Source organism: Apteryx rowi, unplaced genomic scaffold (assembly GCF_003343035.1).
Source record: "Apteryx rowi isolate R43461 unplaced genomic scaffold, aptRow1 scaffold_170, whole genome shotgun sequence".
NCBI lineage: Eukaryota > Metazoa > Chordata > Aves > Apterygiformes > Apterygidae > Apteryx > Apteryx rowi.
Window position 1 is genome coordinate 388,955 of NW_020447975.1, and position 11,013 is coordinate 399,967.

At 46.3% G+C, this 11,013-nt stretch overlaps 1 protein-coding gene across 4 annotated transcripts in view; it reads left to right on the forward strand.

Moving 5' to 3' along the window:
- Window positions 1-8,292, forward strand: part of GLCE (glucuronic acid epimerase) — a 62,873-nt gene extending 54,581 nt beyond the window's left edge. For 3 of the 4 annotated variants that reach the window (XM_026060773.1, XM_026060774.1, XM_026060775.1), the window contains 2 exons: window positions 769-1,014; window positions 4,348-8,292. In XM_026060773.1, the coding sequence (XP_025916558.1) occupies window positions 769-1,014; window positions 4,348-5,372 (1,271 nt within the window). In that variant the 3' untranslated portion in view covers window positions 5,373-8,292. The remainder of the gene's footprint in view (window positions 1-768; window positions 1,015-4,347) is intronic. The other variant, XR_003252657.1, reaches the window with a different exon arrangement.
- Window positions 8,293-11,013: the final 2,721 nt, after the last annotated feature.

Sequence of the window (11,013 nt, forward strand, 5' to 3'; positions counted from 1 at the left end):
GACTTCAAATAACCCTAAGCCTAAAATAAGAGTGGGAAGGTGTGCTTTTCTCAGAGGCTAGTAGCTTCTGGGACAAGGAGCCGTCTGCAGAGGGTTAATCCCAGGGACAGGCGTCCTCGAGCAGCAGCTCCGAGGACCCTGCGAGCTGTGGGTGGAGGAGTCGGTGCGCATTGCGCCGCGTTGGTGGAGCGCCTGGCTTGTGCAGGCATCGTTTCAGCGTGCGCTTGTCATGCTCTTAGGGAGCCAGGGCAATTGGAGCAGATTTGTGGATGCTGGGTAAATTGCTGCTTTAGCATCAAATAACTCTAGCCAAAATCTAGTAATAACATATACACTTAATTTGCAAAGATTTATGTGGCGTTAAGGGGATTGAGTTAGCTGTAACATCATTTGGAGATTTAGTGGTCTCCAGGGTAGGGGGGTGAAATCTATTAAGGCATTTAAAATGTATTTGAAAATAAGTATGATGCTTCAGCAAACAATTGAATGGGGATGGATGGAAGACTGTGATAAGGACTTCTCAGCCATTCGCATCTGCTCCGTTTTGGCTAGTCAGAGATCTTAGAGTAAATGGGAGCAATTCACACTTTGAACAGGACTTTCTTTGAGTTTAACTAGCGGGGAAGCCTACATAAATGCAGTTTGCCAGAAGTAAAGCAGAGATTGGGGTATGGAGGAGGAAGAGAGCGCAGTGCTGCAAACACTATATATATATTTTTAGGTGTTCTGATAAAATACTCATTTTTTTGTCTCCTCCCTCTCTTGTAGGTGTACCGTTATCCACACAGTGGGGGCCTCAAGGCTATTTCTACCCAATCCAGATCGCACAGTATGGGTTAAGTCACTACAGTAAAAACCTGACTGAGAAACCACCTCACAYAGAGGTGTACGAAACAGCGGAGGACAAGGAGAAGACCAGCAGGTCCGTGGACTGGACTGTACCCAAAGGCTGTTCTGTTGCAACAGTATATGATAAATCCAAGTTCACTAGTGTTAAGCAGTTTATCGCTCCAGGTGGGTCATTGTAAATACATAGCCGCTGAGCCATTTTTGTTAATTTGTACAGATGGTACCAGGGGAGCTTTAACTTTCCGGGATTGGTGTGTGTTTATTTATCCTGAGTGACTTCTCATCCTTGAAATCTCACCTGAGAATGTCGTCTAATTGCTATCCTTCTGAAGTTTTCCTTCTCTTCTGTTTCCTCTCAGTTGCTATGTTTTTAAAACATCACTATTTGAATGGAAAAGGCAGGTGTATGTAGGGRTGTGTGGAGGACGGTGCGATTCAACAGAGAAGCTACAGTTGCATTTCCTGAACCTTTTAGCATCTATCTCAAAACAGAAGCAAAAAAAAAATTTAACCAGTTCTGAAGTGTGGGAAACACCACTGATGTGGTATAAGCCTGTGTTGACAAATKATAATATAAGCACCATTTTCAGCCTTGAGCAAATGTGACTGTTAGGTTGGACCCCCAATCTCTCTTTATTGGGAGGAAGCTCTTTTTGCAAACCATGCAGATCTCAGTTTTGGTTAACCCAAGTTGCCTTAAACGAGATGGAGCAACTGCAAATGTACTGCTGAAGATCGAGGGCTACCTCTCGCATCGCTTCGCTTGTAGAGATGTTAGCTACGCTTTGCTGCTGTCTCTAGAATTTACCATTTTCTGTTTCATACTTACCAGAGGTTTATTTTGAGAAATTCATTATTTCATGCAAGAGTTTCCTTTGTGCTAGAACAGGCTCATTAATAAGGACGTAATGTATTTTTCCTCAATCAATACCCATTAGAATTAATGAGTCCATTACTTAAAAAGACAATGAAGTAATTTTCAGTTGGCACCTTAGGCCTGGGTCTCTAGGGAAAAAATTGTCGAACATGCTTGTGTCTTTGCAGTAGATAAATACAGGGAGAGGAAAGGCTAAAAGATCTGTTATGTATTCTCCCCTCATCCTTTATTGATGGCAGAGTAATCTTTGGAGCTTGAAGGCCGCAGTATGCATCCACTCATCTTAGATGGCCTTAAGTAATGGATTTATAGGCGCTTAAGGCAGTGCAAACAACAGGCAGCCTTTAGTTTTCTTCTCGTTCTTAAAGCTTTTTCTCTAGTATAATTCACTTTGTTATCATATAAGCATTTATTTACAAGAAAGTGTAAAACTTATTTGACAGGAATTTTGAGCGTGGTTTTTTAATTAGACTTTTCACAGAAGCAAGTGTTGTGCAGCAAAGCTGCACAGAAGCAGATACTGATCTCCAAAACTCAAAGGAGTCGAAGCTTTTACTTTAAAAGATTTGAAAACATGACATTCAGTCAAAATAATAGGTACAGTAGAATAGACTTTTACAATGCAAAATGTGGAAATGGTATTGATGCGAAATGTAATAGATTAGTTTGGGAGATGGGGAAAAGCCTCTGCTTTTCAGGGAAAGCTGACCATAACTCGTTTGTTGCACACAGAAATATTTATGGGAKTTTTCACACATCAAGAAATAGCAGCAAGGAAACAATTGCCTCACACAGGAGAATTTTATTCTATGAAAAGCTGTTAATTTAAAATGACTATCTTTAAATGTTCGTCATCCCTCTGTGCCTTCAAAGCTACAGGATTTGCACACAGCCTTACAAACTAATTAGCCCTTTGATCTTCTAGAGTAGGGCTTTTTGGGGAGGAGTTGATTTTACATTTTAAAATCTAGCCTGAGAGAGAACACTGGATTTCATTATGTGGTTTTGCCTAGGAGCTTTATTTAATTTTTTTTTTTTTAWTTAAACAAACAGAGTTTTGCCCATGGAGAGGTTAATAAATACTTCAACGTGTTAGTCTTTCTGCAATCTTTCCCCCCCGCTTTAAACTAATCAGTGAACTGTTTTTCTAGACCTGTCAGGTTGGGAAATAAAAAGTAATAGATTTGAATATTAGTCCCAGTGGTTTTCTAAATACTTGCTTCTTAGCACTCCTGGCTCTTTTGCTTAAAGTGCAGCTTTATTTAGAAATGCGACTGCTAAAGTGGCACTGTGTTGTTTTCTTTCTGTCAAGTTAAATTTTCAGTTTGGAACAAAAGGGTGACGGTGGTTTTTCTGTTTTGAACTGCAGAAAAAGAAAAACCACGCAGGTTCCCGTCGTGCGCATCACCAGCGGTAATGCGGGGCTGGGCAGGCCTCCAGTTGCGCCTGCAAAATACCCTGCGCTGTGCCTTTGCACCGCTACTGCCGCTCGTTGGGCAGTTCAGCTGGTAAAATAACACCACGCCAGGAGCAGCCCGTGGGCTCGGCGAAATACCCGCTCGAGCTGTCTAGCGGTTCTGTGATGAGTACGGTCAAAGCGCTGAATCTGTTCTCTGCACCCACTTGTCTTTCTATGGAAAGCTCAAATGAAATGTTAAGATGTTTTTCCGACCGTGTGATTATAACCTACCCAAGCGAGCCGTATTTATCACTAAAAATCCTTATTTTGCTGCTAAACAGTTTAAAACACAATTTGTATTGAAGGGGAGTAGCTGGCGTTGAGCTGCAGACTCCTTAGGCTGGAGGGGACCTCCGGAGGGCGAGTGCCACCTCCCCCCAGGCAGGCCCAGCTTCGACGCTGGCCGCTCGGGACCTTGCTCAGCTGAATTTTGAGCATCTCCAAGGATGGAGATTCCACCACGTGTGACTACCCTTACTGTGATATTTTTTTTTTCCCCCTGTAATGTCTGATTGGGGTTTTCATTCTTGCAAGTTGTGTGCTCTGCCTGTCCCATCCCTGTGCACCTCCAAGAAGAGCCTGGCTCTGCATGCTCGTCCCAGGAGGCATCCGAGGACAGCAGCAAGATCCCCCGTTAGTCTTCTCCGGGCTGGACACAACTGGTGCTCTCAGCCTCTCCGGTTCCTCTCTGCTGTGATTAGCTTAGCGCTTCCAGAGACTTCCAAAGCTCATGGTGACAAGCCATTTGCCCTCTTTTGCATCTTGGTCCCTTTGTCTCATGGCAGCTTTCCTTTCCCTCAAATTCCTCTGGTATCTGTTGTCTGTTAGCAGAAGTTTCTGCTAAAGCACTTCATCAAACGCCCGGCGTTTCCTCTCCCCGGGGAAGTGCAGCAGCATGTCCACGTACGATGCAAAAGGATTCTTCTGGTGCCACAAGAGTCGGCCTTCACTCACTGATTTAGTTTTATGGTTAGCTAATATATAATAGTGTATGGAAAAAAGAGAGAATGTTTGAATTTTTGACTGGCTAACCTAGAATTATTTGGATTTTGTCTGGTGACATGGTTACCTCTGGAAGTTACACTCCATATCTTAAACATTTTAAAAACACAAGTGCTTTACCGCTTAACAAGGTGTTTTTGTTTGTTTGTGTGTTTTCCAGACAATACTGAAGGGGTATCTCTGCAGCTTGGGAACGCTAGAGATTTTATTATTTCTTTTGATCTCAAATTCATAACAAATGGGAGCGTTTCTGTGGTTCTCGAGACGACAGAGAAAAACCAGCTCTTCACGGTACACTACGTCTCAAACACTCAGCTGATAGCTTTCAAGGACAGAGACGTCTACTACGGCATTGGCCCTAGGACTAGTTGGAGCACGGTCACAAGAGACCTGGTGACTGACCTCCGAAAGGGCGTTGGCCTCTCAAACACAAAAGCTGTAAAGCAGACAAAAATAATGCCCAAGAAAGTGGTCAGGCTGGTGGCGAAGGGGAAGGGCTTCATCGACAACGTCACCATCTCGGCCACTGCTCACATGGCGGCCTTTTTTGCTGCGAGCAGCTGGCTGGTGAGGAACCAGGACGAGAAGGGCGGCTGGCCCATCATGGTGACGCGGAAGCTAGGGGAAGGCTTCAAATCGCTGGACCCGGGCTGGTATTCCGCCATGGCGCAAGGGCAGGCCATCTCCACGCTCGTCAGGGCTTACCTGCTGACGAAGGACCACGCGTTCCTCAGTTCGGCTTTACGGGCCACAGCACCTTACAAGCTGCCGTCGGAGCAGCACGGGGTGAAGGCGGTGTTCATGAGCAGGCACGACTGGTACGAGGAGTACCCCACCTCTCCCAGCTCCTTCGTTCTCAACGGCTTCATGTACTCTTTGATTGGGCTCTACGACTTGAAGGAGACGGCGGGGGAGAAGCTGGGGAAGGAGGCGAGGCTTCTCTACGAGCGGGGCATGGAGTCGCTGAAGGCCATGCTCCCCCTCTACGACACCGGCTCAGGAACCATCTACGACCTTCGGCACTTCATGCTCGGCACCGCTCCCAACTTGGCCCGCTGGGACTATCACACCACCCACATAAACCAGCTCCAGCTGCTCAGCACCATAGACGAGTCGCCCATTTTCAAGGACTTCGTCAAGAGGTGGAAGAGCTACCTAAGAGGCGGCAGGGCAAAGCACAACTAGAGCTTACAACCAAAACCGTTGTTTCTGCTGTCTGCGGGAAGGATTGGACTCCTTAGAGCTAAGCAAAGGTACATTTTAAAAGGTTGCATACTAAATTTTTACGGACTGTTTCAATGAAGTGATCCTTAAAACTGATCTCCTGAAACGATTGCATTCCAGAGCAAAAATATTGGGGTCTGCTGGGTGGGATTTGGAGCAGGGTCCCGTCCAAGGACCGAGTGCAAGCTAGTATCTTCCCCTTGCTCACCTGCCCTAGTGTGTTCCGCAGTGAAATTAGCCGCACAAAGCAAAATCCATTTGTGCTCCTGAGTCTGGGGACGTTTTTATTTTTCCTTTTTGTAGGAAAATATTTACAGAAGCCATACAGGTCTTTAAAGTCCAGCACTTGCCTGAAAAGTTAGTATGTGGCCTCTTTTAAAATGGAGTTACATGTGTATATGTTGGGAACAGCATACCGAATCATGTGGTGTAGTGCAGTAAACGTGTATTTACTTGTAGCYTGGATAGTGGACAGTGTATCTTTTTAAAGGTGTTTCTTTTTATATGGATTCTTTTCTCGAGGTGAAAAATACACAATTTTTTTAATTCTATATATTGAGATACTTAAACTGTATGTTTTCTTTAAAGCTGTGTAAACGGAAACCACATAGTCAGCGTGGAGGCTTCCCGGTCATGTTAGGTAAGCACAACGCCGCGAGGCTCGCTGACTGCACAAAGCCTGCAAACGTGCCACCCCGTCTATAAGCCAAATTTCCACTCGTGTTTGAGGTTTGCTAGTGTCACCGCCTGCCCCGTAGCTGCAGTCTCTAGGTGTGGAACCGGGTGTTTAGTACTCTACTTTCAGTTACGTTGGAGAAGTTTCTGCAAGYGTYGGCTGGAGAAGTTTCTGCAAGCGTYGGCTGGAGAAGTTTCTGCAAGTGTTGGCTGGAGAAGTTTCTGCAAGCGTCGGCTGGAGAAGTTTCTGCARGCGTTGGCAACTTCATTCTCTGAGAGACTTGCATTAAATCCTGAATGTGACGTGGAGCTGAGTCTGAGTAGCGCATAGAAAATGTCATTTGAGTCAGTTAATGTTTTCCTATGGTGATTTTCATTTTTAGCCTGCTTTACAAATATCAAGCATTTAAAAAATTAAAATTACCCCATAGGGCTTTCTAGCTCAGCTTATATTGTAACGTTAAGTTTTGCCTCTGACTGAAGTCTGGCGCATTGCTTAAGGGTAGTTATCCCCACGACACGGGTTTCCTCGGTGTGTTTTGCCTCCGGGGTTCTGGCGGGCGAGCAAAGGGTATCTGTGCAATAACCGAACACCTCCGACCCCGGACACGTGCACTGCAAGGGTGCGATGYGAAAGAAACCACGAGGTTTCTTCCTGATATCTCTAAATTCTTTACACCCAGCGCTAGTCTGCCTTTTCAACATGTAGATTCCTGGTTGATCCAGCAAAATAAAACCAATCAATCGTGTAATTAGACCAATATTGTTTAATCTGGTAGCATAGGGAATACTGGGTTGTCAGCTCTGTTAATGCCCGCTGAGGTTTGCTCTCTGAGTCCTAGACTCTCCAGCTCCAAACGTTTACCAACATGAGAAGGACGTGTATTAGCTATATATATATTTTTTCCACTGATTCTATTACATGTTGTATGTTCTAGGTGTGGCTTAAGCTTAAGATGTTCGTACAGAGGACAAAGTCTGTTCAAACCACAGAAAAGCTGGGCATGTGGACAATGTACATCTTGATTTTCTTTTTTTTTTTACCGCATTTTTTTTTCCTCACAGATATATGAAACAGCTTTGTAATTACTTGATCTTTGCAAACACATGATATGACCATATCAGTTCGTATGAAAAGTGGATGCCACAGGAGAAATTTCAATACCAAAGTTAGCAGAAACGAATTTTTTTTTAACGCACACGCACATACACGCACACACACGTACTTCCTTTACGAATGACTGGTCCTTACTGCAAACAGAGAAACATCTTTCTCCTGCATGTTTCCTCCATCTCTTGCCCATTTTTGATTCAGRATATTTGGGTATTGCTCAAGAGACAGTATCAGTGCCTTAATGAGGCCACAATTTCCTCTTGTTTTAAGGACAGCTTAAAAATGACAGTGATCTTTTAGTGTTCATTAGAATCAACCCCAAAGCTGGTGGGTAGCTTAGTTCAGAAGCATAAGTTGGCGATGCCAACAAAGAAAGTCGTGTCAGACCATCTTATCCTTAATATCTTGATTGCGTTTTTGTTGAGCTTTGCACATGCATAAATTAAACCAACCCGCCATCAGAGGTTGTGGAAATGAAGAGAATTAGTGTGCGGATTTTCTCCTGTTGTTTTTTTAATAGAATTGTGCAGTGGAAGAGGATTTTTGGACATTGGTGCCCATAACTTCCTTGAATTCACTTATTTTTTATTCCTTTGCTTTTCAGTCTTCAAACTGACAAAGATCTTAGCGACTAAGATCCGTGTAATCTTTCCCTGAGGCTTTTACTGTACATAGAGAACTCGTTGGAACCGTAGTGCGCATGGGTATATGCAAACCAGTGACACACAAGCACAACTGTAAAAGTGTGGCAGTGCTGTTTTCCTTGGCCATTGTGCAAGACATTCACTGAAAGCTGCTATTTTCATTCACCGTGTAATTGTACTTTATTTTTTCTACATTTTCACATGTGGGATATACACCATGTGTTAAATATGCAATAAATTGTTTACAGGATGCCCTTGTGAAGGGTAGTCCTTTGTAAAGCTGTACAGACTTTGCAGTTTAAGCACAATGTGCACGTTAGTTTTATATACAGCAAGACATGACTTTTTGCAGAGGGAAAGGTTCTACTATGTTTATATACAAAGTAAATGGATCAACATTTGTGCTTAATGTAAAGCTGCTTTATAAAATTGTAAAATAAATTTTTTTATCTTATGACCAGCGTGGGGTGTTTTCTCTATATTGGTTGATAGCTTCTCGCCTGCGTGTGGTTGCAGATAAGTACAAGCTGATTGGGGATCTTCTTAATGTTTTTTGAGATACCTCCTTTTAGAGAATTCTAGAAGGTCGTTGCTTCAAAGCAAGATGAAAAAAGGATATTTCTTTAACCGTTACGAGTTTGGTGATTTGGGGTATCTTATGCCTGGCCTTTCGGGGATGTACATTCTCTGTCTTCTCAAGTAAGGTTCATGCAGTCTGTTGCCAATATGAGTTATTTCTGCGAAATGCATCTAATTTTGACTCCATATAGTTTTTGTGAAGTAACGATCTTAACTAGTCACTGGACGAATATCCTAACAAAGATGACAGTCGGTTGAAAGCGCGTTAGTGACCTAGCTCCGGTTTTCAGCTGCAAATGCGCAGCTCCTACTCTCTGTCCAGATCCCAACAAAAATGGAAGTGAGGCCACCTCGGTCTCGTCCGCTCCAGGACCGGAGTGATGCTTCCCACCTTGACACGTAAGCGCGGTTAAATTGGAGATACTTTCCTGCTCCGTGGAAAGTTGGTGCCTCCTCAGCCGTAGGCATGACCTGCGTGCAGCGTGTCGCTTTTGACCGTGTCTTGAATAATCTTGTGCGACTGAAATACCTAGGAGACATCCCCAGCACCGGGCAGAACTTCCCGTGCTTTCTCCCAACTGCTTGGGTGAAAATATTGATTTTCATTACTTAGCAGTTTGTTAAAAATGTATGAATTGAAAATAGAAGTGGATTTAAATATGTTGTCTTGGTGATGAATTTGAATGTTTGCTGCTCAGTTTGTGGTGAAAGGAGATACATTTACCATCTGCCTGGAATGATTGATAACTCCCATGTATGCGGTGCTCTTCCTGAATGTTAAATAGCTGCTTCTATAATTTACTAATCTTTTTCCAAAAATGGAAGGAGCTATTTAAACGCCAAGTGCTCAGCATTTTCGCGTATTAAACAAGGTTGAGTTTTGCTACGGTTGAAGCGCAAATGTGAAAAACATCCTGGCGCTCACAGTCTTGAGTCTGTAGGACAGCAAGTATTTTAATAGCTCATCTCGTTAAATTTGTATCGCCAAGCAACCTGCCGCGTAGCTCTCGCTCGGTTTAGCTCAGTGCAGATCAGCAGCCCTCTCCGTGCAAGCCCTTGTGCAATAGCAGCGGGGACAGACGTCGCGTCCCGCGCATCGCGTGCCGGCTGCGATGGGGAGTCGCCGCTCCGGAGCGCTGCAGGTCGGAGCGAGCATTGCTGCCTTCCAGGTTTCTCCAAGCCCACGGACCGGCAGCTGACCGGCCTCCGGCGAGCGAGGCGGCAGGTCTTCGTCTCCGCTAGGATGCGCAGGCTGGACACCGGCGGGTTTCCAGGGCCCGGCCATGGTCCGCATGGACCAGCGTGCAGAGATTCCGGGTGCGAGAAGAGGCTTTGAGGATGCTCGGAAGCAGGTTCGTTGTGCACGCGTCGGCTCGGCTGCCCTGCGTCCGCACGCGGGGGTGCCTGGGTGCGCGGTCCCCTGTCTGTCCCTGCAGCGGCTGTGCAACGTGCGCCGCGTTTGCACCACCGTCGCCGCGTTGCCTCGCACCCAGGGCCGGGCCGAGCACGAGTCCTCGCGGAGCGGTTGCGTTGGAAGTCAGCGGCGCCTTTCAAGCCGCTGGAAATTTGGATTTGGTTAACGACATTATTGCATGCTCAGCTTATCGCAGTGCACGCCAGCCTTCATGCAGAGGTAAAGTATCTTTGGAGATGTTTGCAAATAGGACGTTGGAGGCGCGTAAAGGGCCTGTACGCAGCACTGGGAGCGCTCGCTTCGGGATTGGGAGAAAAGCCACCCTGGCAAGGAGCTCCGGGGAGCCGCAGCTCCCGCGGCAGAGCGGGAGCCGTCGCGGGGCGGCCGCAAGGTCGGGGCTGCCGCGGGTCCCAGCTGGCCGCTCTTCCCTGGTGAAAAACGCGTCCCAAAACGCAGACGTGTTTAGAGAGACTCGCAAAGCAGGAGCGGCGCGGCACGACGGGGCTGCCGTGGCCTCGAGCACGAGCCGGGGGCTAGCGCGAGGGAAAGGGTGCGGGGAAGCAAGTGCTTTTGGTTCCTCTAAATTAACGCAGTATTTCCCGTTCTCCCCACAGCGCTGCGGACCCGCTGATTTGATCATGAAGAGGCTTTCTTATTAAAATCCCCGCGTTATCCCGAGTGCTAGCAGGSCTTGGCTGGGTCTTATTAAACACCCTGATATTCCACAGTATCTTTTTGTTTTTCCTGCGCCTTGTTTGAACACTCCAATGTCAGCAGAAGCAGCTGGGGGTAAACTGCCGTTTTCCGCTTTTTGGGGACCTCAGGATTGGCTGCCAGGTGCTTAAGCGAGAGATGAGCTCCTTAGAGCGAATTAAATATTAATRCTCTGTATTGGTCTCTTTAATGCACTAAACCTTATTTATGTAGTGCAAACCGAGAGCCAGCTGTGCCTCAGCACCTCGCCGGAGCACCGTGTGCCCGGCCCGCGCGGGCAGCCAAGGGAGCAGCCGCGGCGCTGGGAAAGGAGGGCTGGAGAGGGAGCTGGAGGTGCCGGCGGTGCGTTACCCCGCGGTGCTGGCGTTGTGCGTCACCCTGCCTTAAGGCGTGCGCATTCCCCTGCGGTGCCACGGCTGTGCATCACCGTGCAGTAATGTGCATGCATTACCCCGTGGTGCC